General features: G+C 39.4%; 2 protein-coding genes across 4 annotated transcripts in view; one reads left to right on the forward strand and one right to left on the reverse strand.

Moving 5' to 3' along the window:
• LOC122164128 (phosphoglucomutase-like protein 5) overlaps positions 1 to 21,138 on the forward strand; it is a 54,755-nt gene extending 33,617 nt beyond the window's left edge. Inside the window, exons 3-6 of the mRNA XM_042825904.1 lie at positions 1,365 to 1,500; positions 2,815 to 2,998; positions 8,940 to 9,074; positions 19,624 to 21,138. Of these exons, the coding sequence (XP_042681838.1) occupies positions 1,365 to 1,500; positions 2,815 to 2,998; positions 8,940 to 9,074; positions 19,624 to 19,713 (545 nt within the window). The 3' untranslated portion in view covers positions 19,714 to 21,138. The remainder of the gene's footprint in view (positions 1 to 1,364; positions 1,501 to 2,814; positions 2,999 to 8,939; positions 9,075 to 19,623) is intronic.
• TMEM252 (transmembrane protein 252) overlaps positions 964 to 25,626 on the reverse strand; it is a 25,607-nt gene continuing 944 nt past the window's right edge. Inside the window, exons 2-4 of one of the 3 annotated variants that reach the window (XR_006170131.1) lie at positions 24,681 to 25,603; positions 16,396 to 16,483; positions 964 to 3,971 (exon numbers count right to left, since the gene is read on the reverse strand). Coding sequence is in view for 1 of the 3 variants with exons in the window: in XM_042825905.1 (XP_042681839.1) it covers positions 25,348 to 25,603 (256 nt within the window). In the remaining 2 variants the exon portion in view is untranslated. Of the gene's footprint in view, positions 3,972 to 16,391; positions 16,484 to 24,665; positions 25,604 to 25,626 lie in introns of those variants that run through there. The other 2 variants (XR_006170130.1, XM_042825905.1) reach the window with 2 other exon arrangements.

Here is a 25,626-nt window from a genome sequence, read left to right on the forward strand (position 1 = left end):
TGATGATGGAGAATATATCATGCAACAGATTTTGAAACAAAAACCTTTCTGATTTCCCTGAGAATTTTCTGCTGAGTAATTTCTAGAGACACAGTCAAACTATTGATCAGTAATTCATGAGGGGAAAAAAAAAATTGTGATTTAATGTACCTTGTACCCAGGTTTTCTACAGTGTAAGAACAGAAAATGATAACTAAATGGAACTAAAAAACTTGAATCAAATCTGGTGTTTCACATATCAAGGTTCTTGAGTCTATTACTTGAAGTAGTCATCTTCCAGTATCTGCTAAGTCCAGCATCCTGGATCTTGCTTTCTATTGATTTTCGGAAATGTTCACCTAGATTAGGTGCAGATTGCCACAGAAACTTGCTGTAAATTATCCAAAAGGAGGGGGTGCTTGCTGACATGGCCATGACCTTTTCTATGTAATACTCTTTGGTTACGAAATTATAATTTTATTGAAACTTTTTGCTTTTTGACACATTACTGTTTTGACAGACAGAGTTTACTTTCATAGAAATGTTTCTGGTCAAGGTAAGTGATATGGCTACATCAAAGCACCTCGTTACTCCAAGTTTCCTTTTGGTTTTGTATGTGGAAACTAGTAGTTCAAGTCCATGTTATTTGAATTCAAATAGCAGACTCGAATTTGTGTCTCCTGTATCCTTGAATGTGTCCTAAATCCCATGGGATTTTCAAAAATTATTCTTAGTTTCTTTTGTATTAATTTGTCATAAATATGAAACTAGGAAGGAATTTAGATCTGAGCATTCGAACGTTTTTATCTCTGAAAACTAAGGAGGAAGTCAGACAGGGAAAAAAGTTTTCTGCTTTTTTTTTTCCTCCACAAGCTATTTATCATGGGTTTTTTGTGTTTTTTTTTTAATTATTATTATTATTATTATTATTTTTAACGTATATATATATTTATTTATTTGACCTGATGTAAGGTTATAAGTATTCTGGAAATTCTGGAAGGGAGATGCTCTTGAACTTGACTCACATAACACAGAACACTGGCCAGGAGTCTGGGTGTCTTGCCCAGTTTGGGGAGACAGTACCAGAAGTGTGGAAATAACCTGTATGTATAATGATTAATGATTATAATGATTATAATGATACTGCTACCACTTCAATCCAAGTATTTGTATATTTTTTATTTAATGTTAGGAGTATAGACTTTGTCGTATGTAAAAGTAAATTCTGGTTATCACTCTGGGAGCTACCATAGTTGTGGAAGCTCGTACCTTCCTGGTTACTGTTATATGATGTACAAGTTAAGTGAGACATTTGCCCAGCCTCCTCAGCTTATTTTCTTATACACAGTGGTATCAAATAATGTGCTTTACATATCTCTCTTTAGGGTCTGATCACCTTCGAGAGAAAGACGGACTATGGGCTGTTCTAGTTTGGCTTTCAATCCTAGCAGCTCGAAAGCAGAGCGTAGAAGAAATTGTCAGGGATCACTGGGCAAAGTTTGGTCGACACTACTACTGCAGGTGAGAAAAATGAAGAAAAGGTACAGAAACTTATGCAGTCAGTGGGTCAATTCTGCTGCAAACAAGGCTTGACTACCTGCAGTCAGCTACGTGTAGATGTGTGTTTCATATGTCCACGTAATGAAAATCTGCTACAGATTGCCACTGTAATGGGCAGTTTTTATCAGTTGAGTAAGCAGACTGTATTCACTGAAGGAGCTGTGCATATATGTCACTTCCAGTATGTTAGATGTGGAATCTCTGGGTGCAGTTGGTTACAAGGTGTTGAAAAATGTCCAAATCTCAGCAAGTGTACTTGTGAACTTCTTTCTCCATGCTTCTTCATGAAGATGCTTTTGTGAAAACTGATTTTATGCTTACTTTGAACTCAAGAGAACTCCTCTGAAGATTCATACATTTACTTCTTTTTATTAATGTCTCAGAAGGGTGAATTCTAATTGGCATTCACATAACACAGATCTTACCTTAGCCTCTCTCTCTCTCTCTCTCTCTCTTTCTTTCAGAATAGATTTAATTCAGATGAGTAAGTATAATCATGGAGGAGCACAGCTGTTCCTCAAAACTTGCAGCAAAGTTTCTTCTATTTTATTTTCTTCAGAGCACTGCGCTGATTGTGTCCTTGATTTCAGAATGCTGTCTGTGCTGGGTTTAGTCTTCAGAAGAGGAGGCTCAGGGGGGACCTTACTGCTCTATACAACTAACTACTGAAAGGAGGTTGTGGTGAGATGGGAGACAGCCTCATCTCCTGGGTAACTAGTGATAGGATTGGCCTCAAGTTGCTCCAGGGAAACTTCAGGCTGGATATTAGGAAAAACGATTCTGGAAGAGTGGTCAGGCATTGGAATGGGCTGCCAATGGAGATGTCACTGTCGCTGTCCCTGTAGGTGTTCAAGAAGTGCTTACATGTTGCACTAAGGGACATGGTTTAGTGGGGAAATATTGGTGGTGGGTGAATGTTTGGACAGATGATCTTAGAGGTCTTTTCCAACCTTAGTAGTTCTATAGTTCTGTAGTGATTTTATGATGTTTTCTGTGCTACTTAAGATACAATGTATTTTCCAAATTGTTTCTATTGCCTCGAGAATTAGTTGGCCAGAATAGAACTGTGGTGTATATATCAGATGGGCAGACTGCATAGGACTGCGTGCATGCACTGGTTTAATTTGCAATCAGTACTGCAGTAGTCCACTGTCGATTTTTCAAAGTAAGCAATGAATTGCTAATTGTGTGTATATTGAGAACTGAGAAAAAAGAATTGTCATCTAAGCTGTGGTGGACTTACTTTTTATTTCTACTTTTTTATATGCCTGCAAGGTTTGATTATGAAGCATTGGAACCCAGAACAGCGTATTTCATAATGAGAGACCTGGAAGCTTTGATCACTGACAAGTCATTCAGCCACCAGCAGTTTGCTGTGGGCAGCAGTATCTACAGTGTGGAAAGAACAGACAGCTTTGAGTACATAGATCCTGTGGATGGCACTGTGACCAAAAGACAGGTATGGCTGTGGTGGTAAAGCAGCAAAATTTCGCAGCTTTCAACATATCTCTTAAAACATTTCTGGCATTCAGCTGAAAGCCTTACCATTTATTTATAGACATTTTTTTTATATGCACTGATATATACCGCATTTCCTACTTAAGATTTTCTCAGACTGGATAAGATAATCCACCTCTGGTTCGGCTTGCACTTGCTGTGCATAAATGGAGACTGTAGTGTTATAGAGAAGGTAGGCAGAGATGCAAAGCAAAAGCAAAGCAGATACAGAGAGTCCCACTTCCTGAAAAATGCAAGGTGTCGTGTAGAAAGGCAGTGTTTCGCTTTTTCTATTTTCTGTCTGAAACTTACAATTGCTGTACATCGCATTAAAAAGGTCAAATTTTCTTGCTTTTGTTATTTGCATAATTAAGGCATGTTATTCCCTTGTTGCCAACAGCATGCAGAAGACTTAAGCAGATTGTTCCATATCGGGGCATGTTTGGCTTCTCTAGCCAAAATAACTGCTCTGTGTTCCTTTTGGGTAGACTATGTCAATATTAAGATCTTTTAGCTATCAAGTTCTGCAACTCAAATTGAGCCTTTATGTTCCATGACAAACACAAAAGCAGACATGTACTTTTGCCTGGTGTAGGTGTATATCAAAACATTTTGAATATGAGCTGTGACTCATATTTAAATGTATTCTGATTTTATGCTGCTTATTCTTGTTGTCTTTGTTTGTGAAGTTTGTAAACTGCTTGACCTGATCAGACTCTATCAAGTGGTATTATGAGCCATTAAAACAATTGTCACTCCATTCTGTGCAGTATCTTTGTAGTTTCCATTCATCACTGCATCCAGATGATATAAGCAGCCCACTTGGCACTGAATTACTGTCCTTGTACATATTGCTGCTGAAACAAGGTACAAGGATATTGTCATATCCAAATCCACTGGAAAATTACAGGCATGGCAGGCTTGTGACTCTTGTCCTTAAAAAAAAAAAAAAAAAAAAAAAAGTAAACTTTTAGTGTACTTTCCCTTTCTTTTCATCCAAAGCTGTTTCCTAAATTGGAGTACAACTGCTGATCACGTCACCATGTAATACAGAGAAGCACGACTTACCCTGTTTTTAAATGGACTTTGAAATGGAGAGCATGTCTTTTCATAGGCAAAAGCACTCATTTGGTGAGAATACAATTCAATCTGTTTGTTTTCTGACAAGCTTACATTCTTGGCACTGTGTGTTTGCAGCCTTGGTGGAATTCGCCAAGCATAATAAAATAAGAAATGACATTAATCCATGGAAATAAGCAACAGTTCACTGCTGCCATTTTCCTCATGTATTATGCTCTTTGTGCAAATGCAGGTGCCTCTTTGTGACTGTCATGAGTTTCGTGTAGATTTTCCAGCTAGGTTTTCCGGAACGTTTTATTCCTCAGTGGAAAGTGGATAGAAATTTGTACTCAATGTATCTGAACTGCTTCTACTGAACTACAGCTAAATCAATGTTAATAAACTGCAGAAAACAAACACAATAACAAAACAGATATATAGCAGTACAAGCAGGCTGTACTCTAATTTATTCTGAAACAAACACATAAATATTGTTTATCATCAGTAGTAAGATATAAAGTCCAGTAATAAGATATAAAGTTAAATGAAACATGTTGCTGTCCTGAAAACTGATAGCCCATAACATACTGAACAAGTTACCAACTAAAATGTTGGACTCTTTCATAAAGATTTGTCATATTCAGAGATTTGCAGAATAAAACTCCCAGTGGTTGTCATTTAAACTTTCTTAATGTTGTCTTGCTCCTTTGTTAGATTTTGGCTGTAAAATTCTCCGTGTGTAATCTCATGTTTTTTGGGGGGCTGTTCTGAAAGTTATTTCATATGACCCTCCAGAGATAAGGAAAAAAACTATTCTCTGTTCAGAATGATATTTTAGTCCCATGTCAACAATAGCATATTTCTTGTCAGAGTAGCCAGAATGGCCTCCTATGCCCCGGTGGTGTTCAAGGGTCCACAGCTGAGCAAATAAAAACTATGATAACCACAGTGTTTTGAAGAAAGATAGCTATTCTGCATGCTTCTAATTTATGTATGCGTCTGTTAGATATACTGCTACTAAACCAGATTTTCTGCTGGTGTTACACTCTACCATTCAATAACAGTTTTCAAAATCTTAAGTAATTTTTTTTTTTAATTTGCTACTTAGTCTTGTTCATCCTAATTTACTATGCTAATTCTCACTTGTTTAATCATGAAATTGCTAACTGAAAAAAATAGTGAAACCTCTGGAAGTGAAATTACACAATGAGTATTACAATGAGTATTAAGTTTTGTCTTCTGAACACTTCAGAGATCTTAAGTGTATCAGTAAACTGCTTCACTGAATTATAGTGAAAAGTAGAGAAGTCCTTGTGAAGCTCTCCCTTTGTCACACTGGCTTCAAAGCCAGCAGGTTAACCAGTGAGAAGGTCATTTTGTTTCAAAATTTCCACACGACTAATTAATGTCCATGAGCAGGCCTGATTTGCCTAACGTAAGTATCTGCGGATGTCCATTGTCAGAGCTGTACTGAAGGTTTTCATTTGCTTCCTTTTGGAAAAAAGATTTACCAGTTTCCATAATAAAACATGTTTGTGACAAAGAGTGCGCCCCATTTTATTAAAACTGGAACTTCTTCTGCACTGTGGAGTTTCCAGCTTGTTGTTCTTCACTGTGTTTTCCTTAAGTCAGTTTATTAATTCTGCTTATAAAATTCTGTTCTGTGCACTTTCATGGAGCTGACATTTTTTATATAATAAATAACAAGTACATGGCTTTAAATTAATTGAGCTTATCTCAGGTGAAAAAACACCAGCATGTCTAACAGTAAGTAGGCTGCTTTCCGTTTCACCAACTTGCTTTGACAACAGTGATCACAAAAGCTAAAAAATGCTAAAAAGGAATATTTAGTATGTTAAACTGTGTAGTAGCGAGCAGGGATAAACTTTTTGACTTCGTCTTCACCTAAGTGCAGACCTGTAGGTTATTTGACAGGTAATGTTTCTTCATAGTTATTTGGGAACAGTGTTTTTGGTTGTTTTTCCTCTGGTTTTAACAAGTGTAACCTACAGCTTTGTGGTATAAGTTTCAGAAAATGTTAAGAAATGTAAGTACATAATAGTTCTCATTAAATTCTGTTGCCTTCCAGAGTAAAAAAGTGTTGCCAGTTTTGAAATGGCTGTTTTCAGTGGAGAGTCAAAAGACAGGTTTTTGCTGTTGAGCTCTGTGCCAAAAATGGCTTATGCTCTAGCTCCAGGTGCAGGAGTGACACAAAAGTTGACTTCGACAGTCCAACTGTGAAGGCCGCTGTTTCCTTAGCACATGATTTCTCCCTGGCACTCCAGAGGTAGTTGTTTTTAATGAGTACAGTCACTGCATCTCTATAATTCCCTTTTGAAAAATATCTTTGTACGGCAGAAATTCTTGTCTTGTAGACTATTATCAGCTGACATCTCTATTTTGTAAAAACCAATACTGTCAGTCATTTATTCCTGAGAAATGTGAAAATAAGCTCAGAAATAGTAAACTGAATGCAGGTTGTGTGTGTGTATGCTATATAAAAATCTCAAGTGCTATAAACTGTAGCATCCAAGTGGCTACAGATTCTTTGGCTTGGTGGAAAAAATTAGCATCATGAAGGACAGAGTTATGGGAAGTGTTCATAAACCTTTTTTTGTTCCAGAGACCATGGTTTAATCAGTGGCAAGATTCTACTGAGGTTCTGAGAGAAGCAACAATGTACAGTTGTTATTCTTCCCAGATACACAGAATATGTAGAGGAATGTTCAAGTTTTATCATTGTGGAGTTAGCTTGACCTAGCAGGGACATGCAAAATGTCCATGTAGCCGTTAGGTAGGAGGACATTCACATGCTCTTTGTGTTTGTGATTTAATTTTGTGCAAGCATGTTAAGCTTCCTTCCTTCTCACTTTGAGCTGCTTGACATGAATGTTACATATTTTGAGCTTCTGGTTGTAGGTTTGACAACTATTCAAAATGAACTACACCTACAGCTATCTTTTTTTCATTTTGCTGTTGTAAAGTTGGAAGTAATTAGCAATCAGCAAGAGACAACTCCTTGTTCAGAGGATGAGATCATAACAAACTGACTATATATTTTTTGCTGTCCAAGCTAAAATTCCATTGATGGCAGAACTTCCACTAACATCATGCGAACCAACCCATTAATAAGTTGGCTTAATAGCAAACATTAGAAAAAAAGGCTCTGAAGCTTATCCTGCTGAATATAAAATATTTCTGATTACAACACATGCTTTTCATGTTGAAAATACTAGATGAATTTATGTTACCATTGTGTATGTGTTAAAACTAATGTGCAGGAAAATAATGCCTCCTATTTATTTCCATGGAAGCTGCAACAAATACAAAGTGCATAATAACACTATTTGATAGAGCAAATTCTCAGTTATAAAACACCATTTTTAAACACAGTCACCACCATTAGCTAAGCATTTCTGCCAGTGATGAGCAGGATGTGCTTGTAAAAATCTGCATGGCCATTTAAATGTGGCCTGTGTTTCATGTCACAGTCACCACTGCTGAAATGCACCACCCGCTGCCTTTCTCTGCTCACATCCGCTGTTTGGTCTCCATAAGTATTTGGCAAGCATTGCTGAATGTCAGTAGATGCCATTTTTTCCTCATGCAGGAATTCTCTGAGACACATTTGTGTCACACACACTTCCATGTCCAACCAAAGCAATAGATGGATAATATCTCTTAGGCCATCTGACTCAGCCTTTTACCCATATGCTATGCTTTCGTGTCACATATTTCTTCGTGTTGATGGACAGTATCATCCAGACACTGTTGAAAATACTCTGACATACACCTGACCAAACAAAGGCTTTTTGCACTTCTATTTTATTATGGGGGAGCACCGTGTTCCTAAGTAGCAGTGTCTTCCCAGGCTGCTGATAAAGATAAAAGAATGAAATACTTCTCTCTTTAGTTCTCCCGTTTTTAAATGCCTTACTGCAACTTCAACAAAATTAGCAATGATCTCAGTTTATGCACTCATTTGCCAATAGCAGAACTAAAATGGAAAAGAGAAGTTCATTGGCAGAACAGAGGTAGCGTTTAACCTAGAGGTACCGTTTACAGAAAAGAAACAAGAACATATATTAGTGCAAAACTGGTAGATAATGAAAACAGTGCAACTGTTTAACTGTTCAGTTTAGTGCTTTGTTTTAATGGGAACAAATTTACCTGTCTGCCCTTCTTGCTTACCTTATGTCATCCCTGTACAGAGAGACTGTTGACTAAGGATCCAGTACATGGCCTGTGGAAGAATGTGTTCATATATACAGTATGAAAGCAGGAAGGGTAATAAAGAGAGATGGAAGCTGAAGTAAATTCCTACTTAATTAATAATAAGTCTTTTTAAAACTTCACACAGTGAAGAATGTCAACTTAAATGACATACTTGAAATTAACAACACTTGTTGGGTTTCTAGACTGTATTACAGACTTTTGTTGAAATCCTTGTAATCAAGTCTTGATGCATGGTCTGTGAGGGAACTGATGCTGACTTTTGTATTCGGTACTGACTGCCTTTTGCTCCTGTAGCTGTTTCCCATACTTTGTTGATATATAAATATTTCACTGACTAGTGATTTTTTGCTCTACCACACAGAACAAAAACAAATCAGTGAAAGAAACTAAAAAAACAGCAGTAAAAAAGCCCTTGGTTGGAGGAGTGGGAGTGAAACCACTTATTTTTGTTTCTGGTCTTGAGATGGAAAAAAGTAATAAATGAGTTGTCCAGAGTTAAAGTGAGATTGTATCCTTATTCCTTTCTTGTTTTATTTTAGAGCAGTGAAAACTGTGATGTATTAGAGGTATTGCCACCTCAGTGTATGATACTCCTTCTTCTCCCATAGGGGCTGCGGATTGTTTTTTCAGATGCTTCCAGGCTCATCTTTAGAATGAGCGCTTCTAGCCATGTGAGAGCTACTCTCCGGATCTATGCAGAGAGTTATGAGAAGGATCCTAGCCAACACAATAAGGAACCACAGGTAATGTAATAACATTGTAAGAAAACCTGCAAGAATAGACTGTTTACAATTGTATTAAAATCAGGCTCCAGTGGATGCCTTTAGAAGCCTGAACAGCACATGTGTTGTTTTTGCTTTTTTTTTAACCAAGTGTGAAAGGTAGAATGTTCAGAATATTATACCAAAACTGCTAAGTGGTTAGGAAGCATTAGCAGGCCTACTATGTTTGGTTTGGGAAAGCTGCTTCTTGATCTCGGGAGAGAAATATCAGGAATACAATGAGAAATTGAAGAGTTTCCAATAGTTGTATTGATGCATATTCAAACAGTCAGTGGATATTTTGGAAATCTGTATCATCAGTTCAGTGAAAATCATCAATTCAATGAGGAGCACTGAAGCAGAACGTTGAAGGATCAAGAGAAAAGAAATAGGTTCATACATTCATTCATTCAGTCAGTCTGGGCAACTGAAGAAAACCACCACATCCTGAGAAAGCCAATTTTTTGTTTAAATTACAGATATTCGTGGTTAAGTCAAATGCCAGAAACACAATATCATCTGTAGTATCAGGTGTTGCCTTAAATTTGGAGGATATATTGGCTTTATTCATTGGCCTCAACCCTGCCTTGTCACTGTGGACCTGCTTGCCACTTATTGGACCCAAACTGTGCAGCAACTCCTCTGTTTGACCTTGGACCTGCCCCATTGCCATGAGCTTGCCTGTTGATCTCGGCTGTTCATTGAATCTGCAATTTCTGGGTCTTTTATGCTTCTGTGGGACTGTTGACTTTTTGAGGTAGGACTAGCAGTTTTAGTACATATTTGTGTAAGGCCTGAGATGCCTGAATGCTGGGAAAAATATATATATTTTTTTCCACTCAGGTTTTTAAAGAACAATATTTTAAAAATTAATAAATTTGGGGGCAGATTTTCTAGGGATCATTTAGTGAAGGCTTCTCAGGGTTGCCTTGCAGTGCAAGCTCAATTAGGAATTAGGGATGCCTGAGTCTGAACAGTGTAGGGATTCCTTGTAAGGGAAAGACTCGCAGCTATCTGAGAATTATCTCCCATCATAACCAGACTCCTTCCTAGGAAAATAAAAGTTTGAGAGCAGATTTCAGTGAAATCCAGCAGAGACCTAAAACAATTTATAATACAAATTGTGGTTCCACCTCTCAGATTAGTTCCACTGAAACACTGTCATGTTGTGAAATAAACAAAAGAGGACTAAGTATTTCTCCTGGAAGAGTGGATAAGCATTTAGTTTGCAAGACTTTAAAACTGTTTTTGAAGTCTCATGTATTTATGAATGCAGTACAGATGCAAAGTTTCTCCGAACATGAAATCTTTTTGAACCATGCATTGGGTTTTTTTGGCTAGATTTCTACCACAGATTTAATGAGTTTCTTCTATGTTACTCAACAATTGTCTAGCAGATATTCCAGAAATTTTGCTACCTGATTTCCTGCAGATATAATATATTGATTTTCTTCACTCTTTCTTGAAGTATCATAGAATCACTAAGGTTGGAAAGACCTCTAAGGTCATCTAGTCCAACCATCCAGCTATCACCAGTATTTCCCCATTAAGCCACATCCCTCAGTATAACATTCTAAATGTTTCTTGAACACCTCCAGGGGCAGTAACTCCACCACCTCCCTGGGCAGTCTATTTGAGTGCTTGACCACTCTTTTAGAGAAGCTATTTTTCCCAATATTCAACCTGAACCTCCCCTGGAACTACTTGAGGTCATTCCCTCTACTCTTATTGCTAGTTGCATGAGAGAAGAGACTGACCCCCACCTCACCACAGCCTCCTTTCAGGTAGCTGTGGAGAGCAGTAAGGTCTCCTCTGAGCCTCCTCTTCTCTAAACTGAACTATCCCAGTTCCCTCATAAGGCTTGTGCTCCAGATCCCTCACCAGCATTCAGGTGGGAACAGTGAGAGACCTACTACTCCACCCGGACTGTCACAAGTCCATGGAGCCAGGTGGGTATCCCATGTTTATGGTATACTTTCTGTATCATAAAACAGAAGAAAATTATTTGATGCTAAGACACTCAACGCTTAGTTTCTTCTGCATACCGGACCACCTTTTTAAGTACCTTCTTTTGATTGTTTACATATACAGCTGGAAGTTGAGTGCTTTTGCATTGCCCCATTTCTGCCTGATGACAATACCATTTCATTCTGCTTCTGCGGATAAGCATAACTATTCAGTTTTTGTTTTAGTACAACAAACAAGCAAATTAATGAAAATCTTCAAAAATATATAGAGGAATGAAGAAAATGTTAAAATGAAAGAACAGGGATAGAAATCAAGCTTTGTTCCATCAGTCATTTTCAGGTTTGTGTTAATGTTCTGGGCTGTATCCATAGTCACTGTATTTAGAACCACCTGTATCTGTTGAATGGCAGTGGAGTTAGGAGGTTTTTCAAACTGAAACCTCTGTGATTTTTTTGTATTTTGCCCTCATGTGATTCTAATGTTTCAGTCTCAAGTTTCTTTTGGTTTTCTGATCTTACCACCAGACAATTATCTGTCAAGCTCAAGCACAAGTCTTTTCTTCTTGTTTTTGTAAATTGATCTTACAGATGTCCTTCAGATTTAGAGTGGCTGTCCACAGAGTGTGGCTGAAACTATTCCCATAAGGAGCATAAGTTGTTCTCTGAATAGGGATGAAATCATCTATGTTCAGTAGAGCTGCACCATCCTGATTGAGTTTGTTTTTCTTCATAAATTTTATAACTTAAAAAATCAAATATTGGGAGTTTGGGAAAACTTCCAAAGAGAAAGAAACCTCTTCTGTTAGCTTTTTGTCAATTCTTATTAGGAAGTGGGATATGAATTCTGCCATAAAATCAACAAAGTATTTGCTTAATTTTTATAACAACTTGGTATTGTTACTTCTTTAGCCAAGTATAACAATCGTGTATGTGAAATGTCAGAAGGCTGTTCTTAAAAAACTTTTAAGAACGTATATTCTTTTCTCTGTGTTTCTTCTCCTAGTAAAGGCAAGGACTCTAGCTAACTACCAAGCATTTTATGTGAATTGCTGGAATTTGCACTTGGAATTGGAACAGACTATGGTTATTCTACTCTGTGTATAGAATCAGTAGCAATAAACAGAAGTGCTTGTCATGTAACAGCATTTCCTTGTAGTTACATACACATTATATATAACTAGTCAGTCTTAGCATTGTTTGCCTTTGTTTTTCCTTCACTGTGGCTGTTCATCATTTGCAGTATCTATCATCCAAATGCACAGTGAAACAGTGATTGTTGCTTAAGAAACTCGAGTAGATTATAAGCAATACTTGTCCAGAAAACAATCTAAACAAAGGCATGCAACTATTCTCTGTATCATCAGGGATCAACTACTTGGAGAGCTCTAGTTGTAGGACCTATTTTGATTTGATAGCCAGCAGAAAACCTAATGCACTTCTAAGTACTATGGGGGTTCCTCAGACTTGTGCCCTTAATTTTGTCACTATGAAACCATTGAAATGAATGGTGCTTGAGTGAGCTCTCTTCATACCTTATTGTACATCAGTTCTATGTATATCTGCATGGATCATAGAGGAAAAGGTGATTTTCAGGTCTTAATTGTTTATTTTCCATCCTAAGTCTTTCTGTAAAAGAAGTCTTATAAGTAGAGAGAGAAAAGACTCTTCAGGAACTTTTCTTCCAATTTGTATGTTGGCCAAACAGTAGCTATTAATGAATAGAAGGGTCTCTCAAATCTTAATTACTATCTTATTTTAGTAGCATCTTAATATAATTAATTGGCTAATACTTTCCAGATAGAACAAATAAATTATAGCTAGCTGGCCAATTGGTCAACAACATTAAAATTCAAGAGAAAGTAGTAAAATATGCTAATAACTAGAAGTCCAAGGCCACTGATAAATGTGAATAGCAGTGACTACTAACCACTCTATAGTCAGTTGAAATAAATGGGCAGAAGCAACTTCGTGATAACTTGGGAGCTTAAGGATATTTACTGTCTTTCCATGACTAATTCAGTTCTTGCTAATGAGGAGCGATTAATGATAAATGACTGTCATGTCCTATGCCAAGGACGTTATTGCTGTGAGCAGTTTTAAATCACAGTGTATGGTGGCGTTGCTGTCTGCTTCTATGCGGGCTTAAAGTATTTGAAACGATGCCCAGCTCTTTTCTACAACTGGAACATTCCTCTTAAAAAGGGAGTAGCAAATTTGCTGCTTCTTATTGCTGGTGATGCACCTCATTGCTGTGTATTACTGAGAAAGTTGCTTTCCAGATAGCTTGGAAGACATTCTTAAAAAATGACGTATTTGGCTTCTAACATCCAAGCAGGCATCTGGTGAGCAACTTCAGGAAGTTATTGCTTTATAACAAACAACAAACTTCTGTGTAAAGTTTTAGACTTTGTGCTTAGAAATTGATCTTTGTATATATTTAATAGAATTGTTTGGCTGTGCTAAATCAAAACACAGATTGAAAATCTAGAGATGATAGGTGGAATAGGCCCAAAGTAGTAAAATAAGATTTTTTTGACCTTTCAATTCTTTTATAGCTTCGTTTTATAGATCAACTTATTCCCTGTTTATGGATTGCAGCAGATGGTTCCTATCTGCCTGTCCCTTGTCGAGCCACCTGGACACATTATTGAACTTGCATAAGATTCAAGCATGAAGATTCATGTACAAAGATCAAAAATGAAATGATTCATTATGCAGAGTTGTTTTTAATTGTCTCATTTATAAAAATGGTGTTCCCTTCAATCACATGGTTTTACTGCTGTTGCAGGCTAAATACGCTGGGAGTGGTGTAGTGCATAATCCGAATTACTCTGCGTATGAACTAATAAGCTCTGTTTACAATATTTTATTATTCATTATCTGAATTGCACTAGAGATAAATAGGTGTTGTAGACCCTTCAATCTGTATGATACAGTGAATCACAAATGAAGCAATGGCTTTTGCTGAAGATTGATAGGTGTTTGTTAACTAAAGAATCACTATAGTAGCGGCATCTACACAAGAGTTATTTCATTGTGCTTTTGTCCAAAAAATCAAACCAATTAAAAAATGTAATTGGAATCAAAAATGTCTTCATCATCCAAAACTGAATTTCTGAAAGAAAATTTGAATGTCAATAGAGAAAATTTTTTTGGGGTGGACCATGGAATGTATATAAAAGGATTAAGATGATATATAATTATACATATGTAAAGATTGTATGAAGGGATTGTTTCTCTCTTGCAAGTATGACTTTGTGCAAGAGCAGGGAACTGGAATCAATAACGTGTGAATCCTTTTCTCCAGTATCATTTAATAGAGATAAAATTAAAAGTTTCTATATGGTTCCGTCAAAATACTGTTAACAACCTCTAACCATGAGTGCAGTTTATTAGAGTTACGGTTTCTCTGTTATTTTTTGAAACACTGGATCTTTTAACATGGCTCTTGCTGGATGTTGATATGTGATTTGAAGAGTTTATATTAAATCTTACCTTTACTACTTTAATTCATACGTTCTTCTTTGAAGGCTTGTGGAATAAGGATATTTATATCTATTTGATTGCACTATGGTATAATACATTATATGCATGCTACTCAGGTAATTTGGCTTCCAGATCAGCCAAAAGCCTTCCAGTGAACAGATTTCAAATCAGTTGGAACTAGAAGGAGTAGATTTTTTTTTTTGTTATGTTGGAAAAATATATCGTGGCAGTAATTATGAAATATTTTATGAGTCAAGAAAATGAGTTAGCTAAACGTAAGTTTCAGTCTGGACTATTCTAAATACTAGGAAAGAATTAATCTTTTGACAAGAGATATTTCCTAACACCACCTAATTTTCATTTTCCTCTTGTATTTTTCACCCCTTGCACAGGTTGTCTTCCACTGCTGGGGCAGAACAGCTGTCCTCCTGACTCTTACTATCATTTTATTTGAGTTTGCAAAGAGCAGTTAGTAGTTAGACACAGATAGCAAGGTGGCAGAGATATCAATTCCCTTTTCACCTCAGCAAACGTGTTGCATCATTATAATGAATCATTATTATAACATGGCCAGTTCTGTAAATGTTACAGACCCAGGTTGTTCCACTATTAACCAGGTTATCCACAGGGCTTAAGATTTTCTAGGACCAGTGACTGCAGCATAAACTTTTCCAGAGACTCCTGCTTTTTTGGAATGCAGGACCTGACAATGATATGTCCACTGGGCAGGCACATTGAGCTGAGCTGTGTGTTTAGCTCTTTATATATATATCAGCCCTGCAGAAGATCTGGTGTGGTGATGTCTGCTTGTTAATTCAGGCAAAGTCATGCCTGAATCTTCAAGGCTTACCGTTATTAATAAAACAGTAATAACACCACCTAGCAAGTACAGCTTTTGGTGACTTCAATCTACAAGCACGTTTTTCTCAAAGCTACCTCAAGGATCTGGAAAACTACTTTAATTGACACTAAATATGAAGGACCAGCAGCTGAAGAGGTAGAATTTTGGATGTGACTGCAGCTTTTAGAAAGGGAAAATGCAAAGATGGAGAACACTTGGCATATCTCCTGTCATGGCAGAGTTCCAAATATTGAACTGCAGTCCTTCTTTGACAACTTCATGCTGTGCTGAGTTGTTTATCTTTCTTTAATGTGAACAATTGTTCTAGGAAAGTGAATTGTGCTGAAATATGTACTATGCCAGCTCTGCTTAGAAATCAGTAGCATTATAATTTCAGAATATTTGTTCTGAAATAGTTATTGTCCAAGGAGTGATCTTTGTGTCAGCAATTCAGGTGCCTGCATGCCCATATACCGTAAGTCACATAAAGGCTTAGCTGATGGATGGTGCCCCAGCAGTACATTCTTTCAGTGACTAATTCAGATGGCTTTCTGTTGCCCCTCTCTGTGGTCCCAGAACACAGGGAGCAATTGGGTTAGTGCTTAGTGTTTTACAAGTAATGATATGTACATGAATAACTGACCCCGTGTTTTGAGTGTTATACCTTGTTCATTCACTTGGGTACATTTACAGCTGAGAGAGACCAAAATTATGCTGGTGAACTTGTTGCTGTATGCAAAATGCAGACAAATACAGTAAGAAAAGACAGAGCAAAAACGTGAGAACTTTGAGAGAATAGTAGTTACTTGTGATCACTAGAATGGTTTGTGTCCTGTTGATGTTGCTGCTATTCTCTGAGTGTTTTCGGATTTGTCTGTCCTAGATAAGTTCTGAGAATTTCTTTCCACTGATAAAACTGATGGGGCAGCTTGTTTTTGAGTGGACTGAGGAATGTTAGCTTAACACCTATGGAAAATGAGTGTTTCCAAATTATGTAAAACTTACCCACATTTCATTTGGCATATTCAGCTCTTCGTCTCTTCATCCTTGTTCTGCTCTGCTTTTGCCATTTTAAAAATAATGCTGTTTTTTAACATCTGCAAGATGAAGAAAGTGTAGTTGAGGCAAATGAGAGGAAAGAACTAATATGAGTTTTTATCTGTTAACTAGTATGATTGTAAGCAGCAGAATATTTTAATGGTAATTGGAACCATTTGGCTGAAGAGCAGCAGCTAAGATATTTTTGTAAATGGGTGTCACATGATTGGATTTTGTTTTTTGTTGAAAGCACTGAGTAGTGCTTTGTTTGTTTCGGTGTTTTTTTTTCCCCATTGTCCATTTGTTTAAGAAACGAATCACAGAATCACAGAATGGCCTGGGTTGGAAGGGACCTCACGGATCATGAATCTCCAGCGCCCCTGCCACATGCAGGGCCACCAAGCTCTCCATTTAATATTAGATCAGGCTGCCCAGGACCCCATCCCTGGGGAACACGGCTCATTACTGGCCTCCACCTGGACATGGAGCCATTAATCACTACCCTCTGTCTGTGGCCTTTCAACCAGTTTCTTATCCATCAAGTGTCCACCAATCAAATCCACATCCCTTCAATTTGGATATAAGGATGTGATGGGGAACCATGTCAAAGGCTTTGCTCAATGTAAATGACATCAGTCACCTTCCCTTTGTCCACCGATGCCACCACTCCATCATAGAAGGCCACCAGACTGGTTAAGCATGACCTTCCCCTGGTGAAGCCGTGCTGGCTGTGTTGGATCACACGCTCATTCCTCATGTGATCAAGCATGTTGTCCAGGAGGATCTGTTCCATGATCTTCCCAGGCACAGAGGTGAGACTCACCAGACTGTAGTTCCTTAGGCCCTCCTTGCTCCCTTTCTTGTAAATGGGAGTGACGTGACCCTTCCTCCAGTCATCCAGGACCTCACCTGACAGCCACAACTTTCCAAATATGATGGAGAGTGGCTCGGCAACCACCTCAGCCAGCTCCTTCAGAACCCTGGGATGCACGCCATCCGGCCCCATAGATCTGTACACATGCTGTCTCATGAGGCAATCTCGGACTTGCTCTGCCTTTACAGTGAGGGCAGTTTTACCACCCCAGTCCTCACCAAGAGCTTTAGGGATGCAGGGCTCAGGGACATGAGAAATGCTAGAATCCTGGCTGCCACTGAAGACTGAGGCAAAGAACTCATTCAGTACCTCAGCCTTCTCTTCATCTGTTGAAGCCAGTTCTCCTTTTACATTTACCAGAGGAGGTACATAATTTTGGCCTGTCTCTTCTGGCCAGTGTACCCGTAGAATGTCTTCCTATTATTTTTCACGTCCCTCGCCAAGTTCAGTCCACTTGCACCTTGGCTTTCCTGGTCCCACGTCTGCGAATCCAGACAGCATCCCTGTATTCTTCCCAGGTGACACGCTCTTGTTTCCAGAGCTTGTACGCACCTTTCTTTGCCCTCAGTATGCCCAGCAGGTCCTTGCCGAGCCTTGCTGGTTCCCTACCTCCTCTGCCCGCTTTCTTATTCAGAGGGACAGAGGGCTTTTGTGCTCTCAGAAGGGCATCCTTGAAGAGTAGCCATCTCTCCTCAACATCTTTAAGGACAGCATGCCAGGGATCTTGGCCAACAGTCCACTGAACAGCTTAAAGTTCGCTCTTTCAAAGCCCAGGGTCCTGATGCCACTCTTCGCCAGGCCCACACTCCTTGAGATCATGAACTTGACCAGGGCATGGCCACTGCAGCCCAAGCTGCCTCCAAACTTAACGGCTTTAATGATCTCCTCCACATTGGTGAGCAGGAGGTACAGCAGCTCTTCACCTCTGGTCAGTCTTTCCAATACCTGGACCTGAAAGTTATCATCAAGGGATTCCAGGAGCCTCCTGGACCTCTTGCATCTTGCTGTGTGGTCTTTCCAACAGAGTAAAGCTAGATCAGTAAGGATTTTTTTTAAAAAATTTTCCTGTAGTTTTTAGAATAGGCAGGTCAGAGTGTTCTCAAGGAAGTGACAGAGGAAGTTGAGATGTTTTATTCTTGTTTCACTTCTCCTTACTCCACGGCGTGGGATGGCAGGAATGATAAGACCTTGTAAATTGGCACATTTTACTTCTTACTTCAGCAACATTTTCTCATGACATGAATCTGTACTCCATATATTAATTTCCTCTATGCACATTTTATTTCATTGGGCTTGTATTCGATTTCAGTCATAATTCAGTTCACTGGTATCTGCAAATCTGGAGTTTTTTGAACAGTGATGCACATAACTTAGTTTAATCACCAACCCATTTGTTGCCAATGAAATGCAAAATGTTGCTTCATGACTTTGCTTGCAAAGTTGTTTTGTCTCCTCACAATTTCATATAACAGTCTGACCGTTTGTGCAGGTAAAGCAAATACTACTACTGTCAGAAACTGCTGTGTGGCTGAAATGGATTTAAAGAACTGGTTACATTAAGCTTCTGAAAAGAAATCTGTAAAGTTAAGCTGTTTAGAGTCACTGTTTTATTTGCTTTTCAAACTTGACAGATTTAAGGCTGGAATATAGTTTGAGACAAAAGAATAACTTTTGAGCATCAGAAAATTAGAATATTACTTTTGCAATGAAATATATAGTTTTCTGAAAATCAAGTTTTTTGCACAAAACTCATCTTCTGTCAGGTCATCTTTCCATCTAATAACATGGGGGAAGATTATTAGTTGAAAAATCATCTTTTACTTTGTTTTCGTATGGTTCTATCTTAGCAGTTATCTGCACTCACCAATCTCAACAGTTTCATATGTAGAGCCACTTCGTACAGTCAGCAGCCCTGAATTTCAGAATTGTTGCTTGTTTTCTTGCTTTTATCCTAGTTAGTACATCACTCATCAGAATAGAAATAATTATACCGAGGTGATCTCTAAACTGTTTCATACAGAAGATTTTACAAGAGCTGCTCTATTCCTGTTACACGGAGACATTATTACTGTGGTGTATTTACTGGTTTCTCTTTGAAGCATAGCGTAGGTATAATGAATGTGAAACTTCACAAAACTTGCTTGGCACGACACTGCTATCAAGTACACGACATGGCAGAAGTGCATCAACTCTTCAATGATTATTTCATGATTTGCTACTATTACACAGAATCAGAAAATCACTACTATGGTAGAAGAGGAATTTAAATAACGTGTCTCTTGATATTTCTGCTGTATGTAATTCATTTCATTTCTTCCTCTTCAGGCTGTGCTGAGTCCTCTTATAGCGATCGCACTGAAAATATCTCAGATCCATGAGAGGACGGGGAGAAAGGGACCCACTGTCATCACCTGAAGCTGTGGAGGATTGTTAAAACAGAGGCAAAAGAGAAACAGCAAGGAAGAGACAGGACTTTGCTGAAACATGTTAGCTGTTGGTGCCTTATGTGGTTTAAAAACTTTTCTTGGGGATAGAGGGAGGTGGAATGAAAAATTCAATGTCATGTCAAGCATATTCAGTTACATTGATCTCCAAAGACAGTAGTGTATTGACTTCTTTGTTTTACCTGTAATATCTTTATTTCAGATAACAATATAATCACAGAAAAAGTCCTTAACTCCTAAATGTTGCCAGCGATGTGACAGAAAAGGCAAACTGCTTATTTTTGAATACTATGATAATAGTTGAGAAATTTCGGTTATGGAGAGAGGGGAAGAAGCTGCAAAGCAAAGACATGTTTGGGATCCTTGTATCCTTATTGTTGGTTTACAGAGACATATGCAGAACATGTCTGGGGCCTAAGGGCTCTGTGCTAAGCTTTGTGAAGCGTGCATTTTCTCATCTGACATCACTTCCCCAATCTCTCATGTTGCTCACAAATACATGCTGGCAGCAGTGTTGTATACACACTTGCACATGCTCTCAAAGAAAGTGTCATCCCATATTTTTTTAACCCTGCTTTTAAAGCATATCAGTCCTGCTTGTGCCTTTGCGTTTTCTTGATTTTTGACTTTTGAGGCAGTTGTGCTGTAGAAGCTGATTGTGTCCTTGCAGCAGTATGTTGGGTATAGAATCTTGGCTATCTTTTGTGATATTCCTTATGCCAGAAGATGAAGCTGGTGCTTCTTATGTTTGAAAGACAATTGCTTCAAGTTCAGCAATTTTACAGAAAGAAGTTATGATGGAAATTCTTAAAGTCTTTGCAATAGTCATGTTCCACTTAGCACAAAATGGCTAGTGAGGTGTGTAGTGAAGAGGAAATGTAAACAAACACAAATAACTTGTATCGTTCAGCAGCTGGACTCAGCTTTTGTTAGTTCTTTTCTTACAGTGGATCATGAAGTAAAAAGTTAGGGAGTGCCAAGAGTGAAGAGGTGACCTGTTATGAATCTGAGAAGGACATCTGGGGATATAGACATCAGCATTTTTCTGCTTGTGAAATGATACTGCAGTTCTAGCTACACGCAAAGACTTTATGCATGTGACTTGTTTGAAAGCTTTGCTTCCTTGGGAACAGTGTGGTCACTTGTATGATTTCTTAAGGTGGCTTTGTTCCACCTGTCTTTCCGCAGTGTGTTTCATTTCATTGTGGCTGTCAAATCTAATGCAATTTATATAACATTGCAGCAAAAGAAACTGGTTTTGATTTCTTTCAACACTTCTGTCAAACAAATTCTATGACACTAAGTACACAGTAAAGAGAAATGCTATATTTCTGTCTTGTTGGCAAGACACACTGCACTTTCAAGCTTCCTAATAAAACTGCTTTTCATACAGTTACACTGTCTTCATGATTGACTCTAAACAGATGAGCACTCAGAGATGGGATCCCTCTGCCTCTATTGTTGGTTCACAGTTTTATCAGGTCTGGAAATTGTAATGGTTGTTCAGCTGCAATTGTGCTAGCATTTATTTGGACAGTAATTTTCTCTCTCAGAACATGATATTTTTGAGTATCCGTCACTAATTAGCAAACAAGTTTGCGAAATGGAAAGAGAGAGATAAAGGAAATAAAGGGAGCACAGTCTAAGAAGGATAGATGCACTTATGTATTATATTAAAGAAAACTGCCCATAATCTCATGTGCCTATTGACATATGAACTGTGGTGATGATTTTATAGTCGAAGTATAGTCTGTATTAGGCGCTGTAAGGCCCATTTTGGAGCAGTATGGAATGATGACTGACAACTCACTTAAGCAGTTTACAAAAGCACAGTAATTGAGACTGAATTATTGAAAACAATGAGAGCATAATGCCCATGTGATTAGAAACAGCAGATTGTTTTGAGTAGTCTCAAGGAGGGAGCGTGGTTTTTATATGCAAACTACTTACATCTGCTCTCCAGCATCATGTGGTTTGAGCTAACTCATAAAATAAGAGGAAATTGCCTCCTAGCACAGCCAAATGGTTACTACATTTTCCCTTTGGAGTGGTGTCCTTCTAAAAGAGAATTAGCGGCAGCACGAGAAGCTCGCTGTGTTCACAGACAGTTTGGATGGCAGCAGCGCTCACAAGAATTACAGGATCACATATCATTAGGGCTGAGAGGGACAGTCTAGCCCATCAGGACAATGGTCAAAGAATCATAAGATCATAGAATTGTTAAAGTTGGAAGGGACCATTAAAAGTTACCTAGACCAACTCCCCTGCAATGAACAGGGACATCCACAGCTAGATCAGGTGCTTAGGGTCCCGTCCAGTCTGACCTTGAGTATTTCCAGGGATGGGGCATCCGCCACCTCTCTGGGTAACCTGTTCCAGTGCCTATCATCTGTATTGAAAAAATCTTTTTCCTTATATCCAATCTAAATCTTTTAGTTTGAAACTATTTTCCCTTGTCCTGTCACCACAGACCTTAATAGAGAGTCTGTCCCCTTCTTTCCTGCAGTCAGTCCCCTTTAGATAACTTGAAAGGCAGATCTCAGATCTCCCCAGAGCCTTCTCTTCTCCAGGCTGAACAGCCTCAGCTCTCTCAGCCTGTCCTCACAAGAGAGGTGTTCCACCCCTTGGATCATTTTTGTCACCCTTTTCTGGATGTTCTCTAGCAGGTCCATGCCTCTCCTGTCCTGAGGACTCTACATCTCAGCAGTGCAGAGTAGAGAGGCAGGATCACCTCCCTTGACTTGCTGGCCATGCCTCTTTTGATGCAGCCCAGGATGCAGTTGTCCTTCTGGGCTGCGAGGGCACAGTGCTGGCTGTTCAGTTTTGTTCTCCTTAGTTCAAGAAAGATTGAGGACAACTGGAAAGGTCAGCTGAGGTCTGTAGATGTGGTTAGGGACCTGGGTAATCTCCCTTGTAAGGAGAGGCTGAGGGTGTGGAGTGTTCAGCCTGGTGAAGGGAAGACTTAGAGGGGATCTTATCAATGCTTTTGAATATCTAGAGGGTGGATGCCAAGTGGATGGGGCCATGATCTTTTGAGCAGTGCCCAGTGACAGAACAAGGGGCAATGGACACAAGGAAGTTCTATCTGAAAACAAGAACGAACTTTACTTTGATAGTGACAGAGCATTGGAGCAGGGTGCCCACACAGGCTGTGGAGTCTCTCTGGAGATACTCAAAACCCTCTTGAATGCCGCCTTGTCCAACCTACTGTAGGGATGCCTTAGCATGGCGTTGCGCTAGGTGATCTCCAGAGGTCCCTTCCAATCTCTGCCCTTCCAGTCATGGATTCTGTGATTCTGTGACATATTTCTTGTTGTCTGAAATTATTTACTACAGTGGTCTGGATGCAAGTTTTCTTCTGTGATTTTGCAAAAGGAAGGAAGGAAGCATGTGACAAAGGATGAGTTCAAGCTTGTCCTCTTTCCAGTACTTTCAGTCCCATTTTTATTCCTCACAGCTCTTAAATAAGAGCAATTCAAAAAGCAGCTGCTTAAATAACAGCAAATCTAAAAGCTCTGCTTTTAGAGAGCTTGGAGAGGGGCCTGAGCAGGTTTTTCCACCATGCTAGTTCTCTCTGAGGAGTTGCACACCTAACCAGGATTGTTTAGCAGTTAGGAAGTGTAGCAACTCCTAAGGTTTTGTACTGTGTACTTTCCTTTAACTGCTGGCACCTTGTATCATACAAGTGAATGCATGGCATTGGTTTTAAATCAAAATTTATTCACAAATTCAGTAGTAAATTACCAAGTACTAGTGCTTCAGAACAAAACAAGTAGCTTACAATATATGCTACAAAAATACTCAGTTACTACAAATGTTACAAATTCCAGACAAAAGCTGGTGAATTAGTAGGTTTCCCAAGTCAGCGATTGTTATAAAACCACAAATGAGGACTTTCAGCCAAAACTCCTTGTGAGACACAAGACATTTAGGACTGGTAACAGCATGAAGCTCCTTAAAATCATAGAATGTTTTGAGTTATAAGGGACTTAATGGATTATCAAGTTCCAAGCCTCCTGCTACAGTCAGGGTTGCCAGCTGTTAGATCAAGTACCAGCTCAGGCTGCCCAGGTCCCATCCAGCCTGGCCTTAAACACCTCCAGGGACGGGGCATCCACAGCCTCTCTGAGCAGACTGTGCCAACACCTCATCACACTCTCAGTGAAAAACTTCCCCCTTACATCTAATCCAAACACTGTTTAAAACCATTCCCCCTTGTCCTATCATTGTAAAATGTTAAACAGGATTTCCCTCCTGTTTATAATCTTCCTTTAAATACTGAAAGGCTATAAGAAGGTGTCCCCACAGCCTTCTTTTCTCCAGACTGGACAAGCACAGTTCTCCCAGCCTGTCTTTATAGGAGAGGTGCTCCAGCCTTCAGGTCATTTTTGTGGCCTTCCTCTGGACCCTCTCCAACAGTTCCACATCCTATACTGGGTGCCCCAGGCCTGACACAGTACTCCAGATGGGGCCTCACATGGGCAGAGCAGAGGGGTACAATCACCTCCCTTTCCCTGCAGGCCACCCCTCTCTGATGCAACCCAGAATACCACTGGTCTTCTGGGCTACAAACACTCACTGCTGTCTCATGTTTTTCATCTACCAGAACCCCCAAGTTCTTCTCAGCAGGGCTGCTCTCAGGAAATTCTCCCATCATTAGCATCTTTCTCGCAGCATACGAAATGACTCCTATTGTCAGTGACATCGACTTTTCTAAGATACAACATTTGTTTGCATGTCAAGAGCATTTCTGTGCACGGGAAGCAGAAAAAAAAAAGTTATACTTTTAATGACAAAACAGCTTGTTAGGTTTTTCATTTATGGCCAATTAAAAAACCACAATATTAAGCAGTAGGGTTTTTTTTTCTTTCCTATTTCGTGCAAATCTTAAAGGATCTGATTTTGTAAGGTAACTTTCCTGCATGCATATTTCCTTACCTGACTGAAGATATCAGACAACAGTGATTAAGTAACAAAGCCCCTGGTGCCTTCTGGGTAGAATTGCTTTAGCATTGAGCTTTAAAGCCGTAGTTGCAATGAAGCTAGCAGATGATTTCCCACTGATTTCTGTTTCCTCAGAGCTGCTTACTGTTCCATTTCTTTCAGAAGGATTTGCAGTTACACCGACACTGTAATGGACAGGCTGTCAGAGCAGCAGTGCTCGCACCTAGTGGGAGGGGCAGGGGTTGTCTCTTACCCACTGGGTAAGCACCAGCCTCCAGTGAGTGCCTCCCGCAGGCTGCACAGTAACAGCAGGGTGTATCTCTCCATGCACCTACCTACGCTCTCCTGACATAGCCGACAGCTTGTTTGCTCTAAGTCCCTTGGTAGTGTTACACAGAGGTGACTATTTCCATGTGAAGAAACACTGTGATCACATTGGGTGGCATTTCCTTAAGCAAACGCTGCAGACCTGTGAATCTCCTTTTTTGAAATGCTGAGCACCTTTCTGCTTTCCCCCTCCAGCTTCCCTCAAATATGAAAACAGACAGTGCTTTTCCCGGGTGGCTCTGACCTGGGTGATGCAGGCCCAGGCAGCACTGACTGACGTCCCTGCCCGGCTGTCCCATGCTCTGTCTGAGGTCCCTTGTCTGCCTGTCTGCTGTCAGCAAGCATTGTCCTGTGCGAGTGCACAAGCATCTGGCTCCTGCATGGGGCTCAAGACCTGGCCAGATAGTTCATATGGTGGGGGCTGCTCTGGCTCGTTAGTCTCACTGACAGGCTCTGTGCTGCTCTCGCTGTAAGGAGGTGGTGGAATGTTAATGACTTCTTGCTCTTTTGGTGCAGAGGCCACAGGTAGTGGGAAGGTCTGCTTCTCAGGGTCAGTGCTGTCTTCATAGGATGGCGGGTAGAAATCAGGCCTGAAAGAAAAGCAGCAAACCAA

This window comes from Centrocercus urophasianus, unplaced genomic scaffold (assembly GCF_019232065.1).
Source record: "Centrocercus urophasianus isolate 14NV4802_14NV808 unplaced genomic scaffold, USGS_Curo_1.0 seq_25, whole genome shotgun sequence".
NCBI lineage: Eukaryota > Metazoa > Chordata > Aves > Galliformes > Phasianidae > Centrocercus > Centrocercus urophasianus.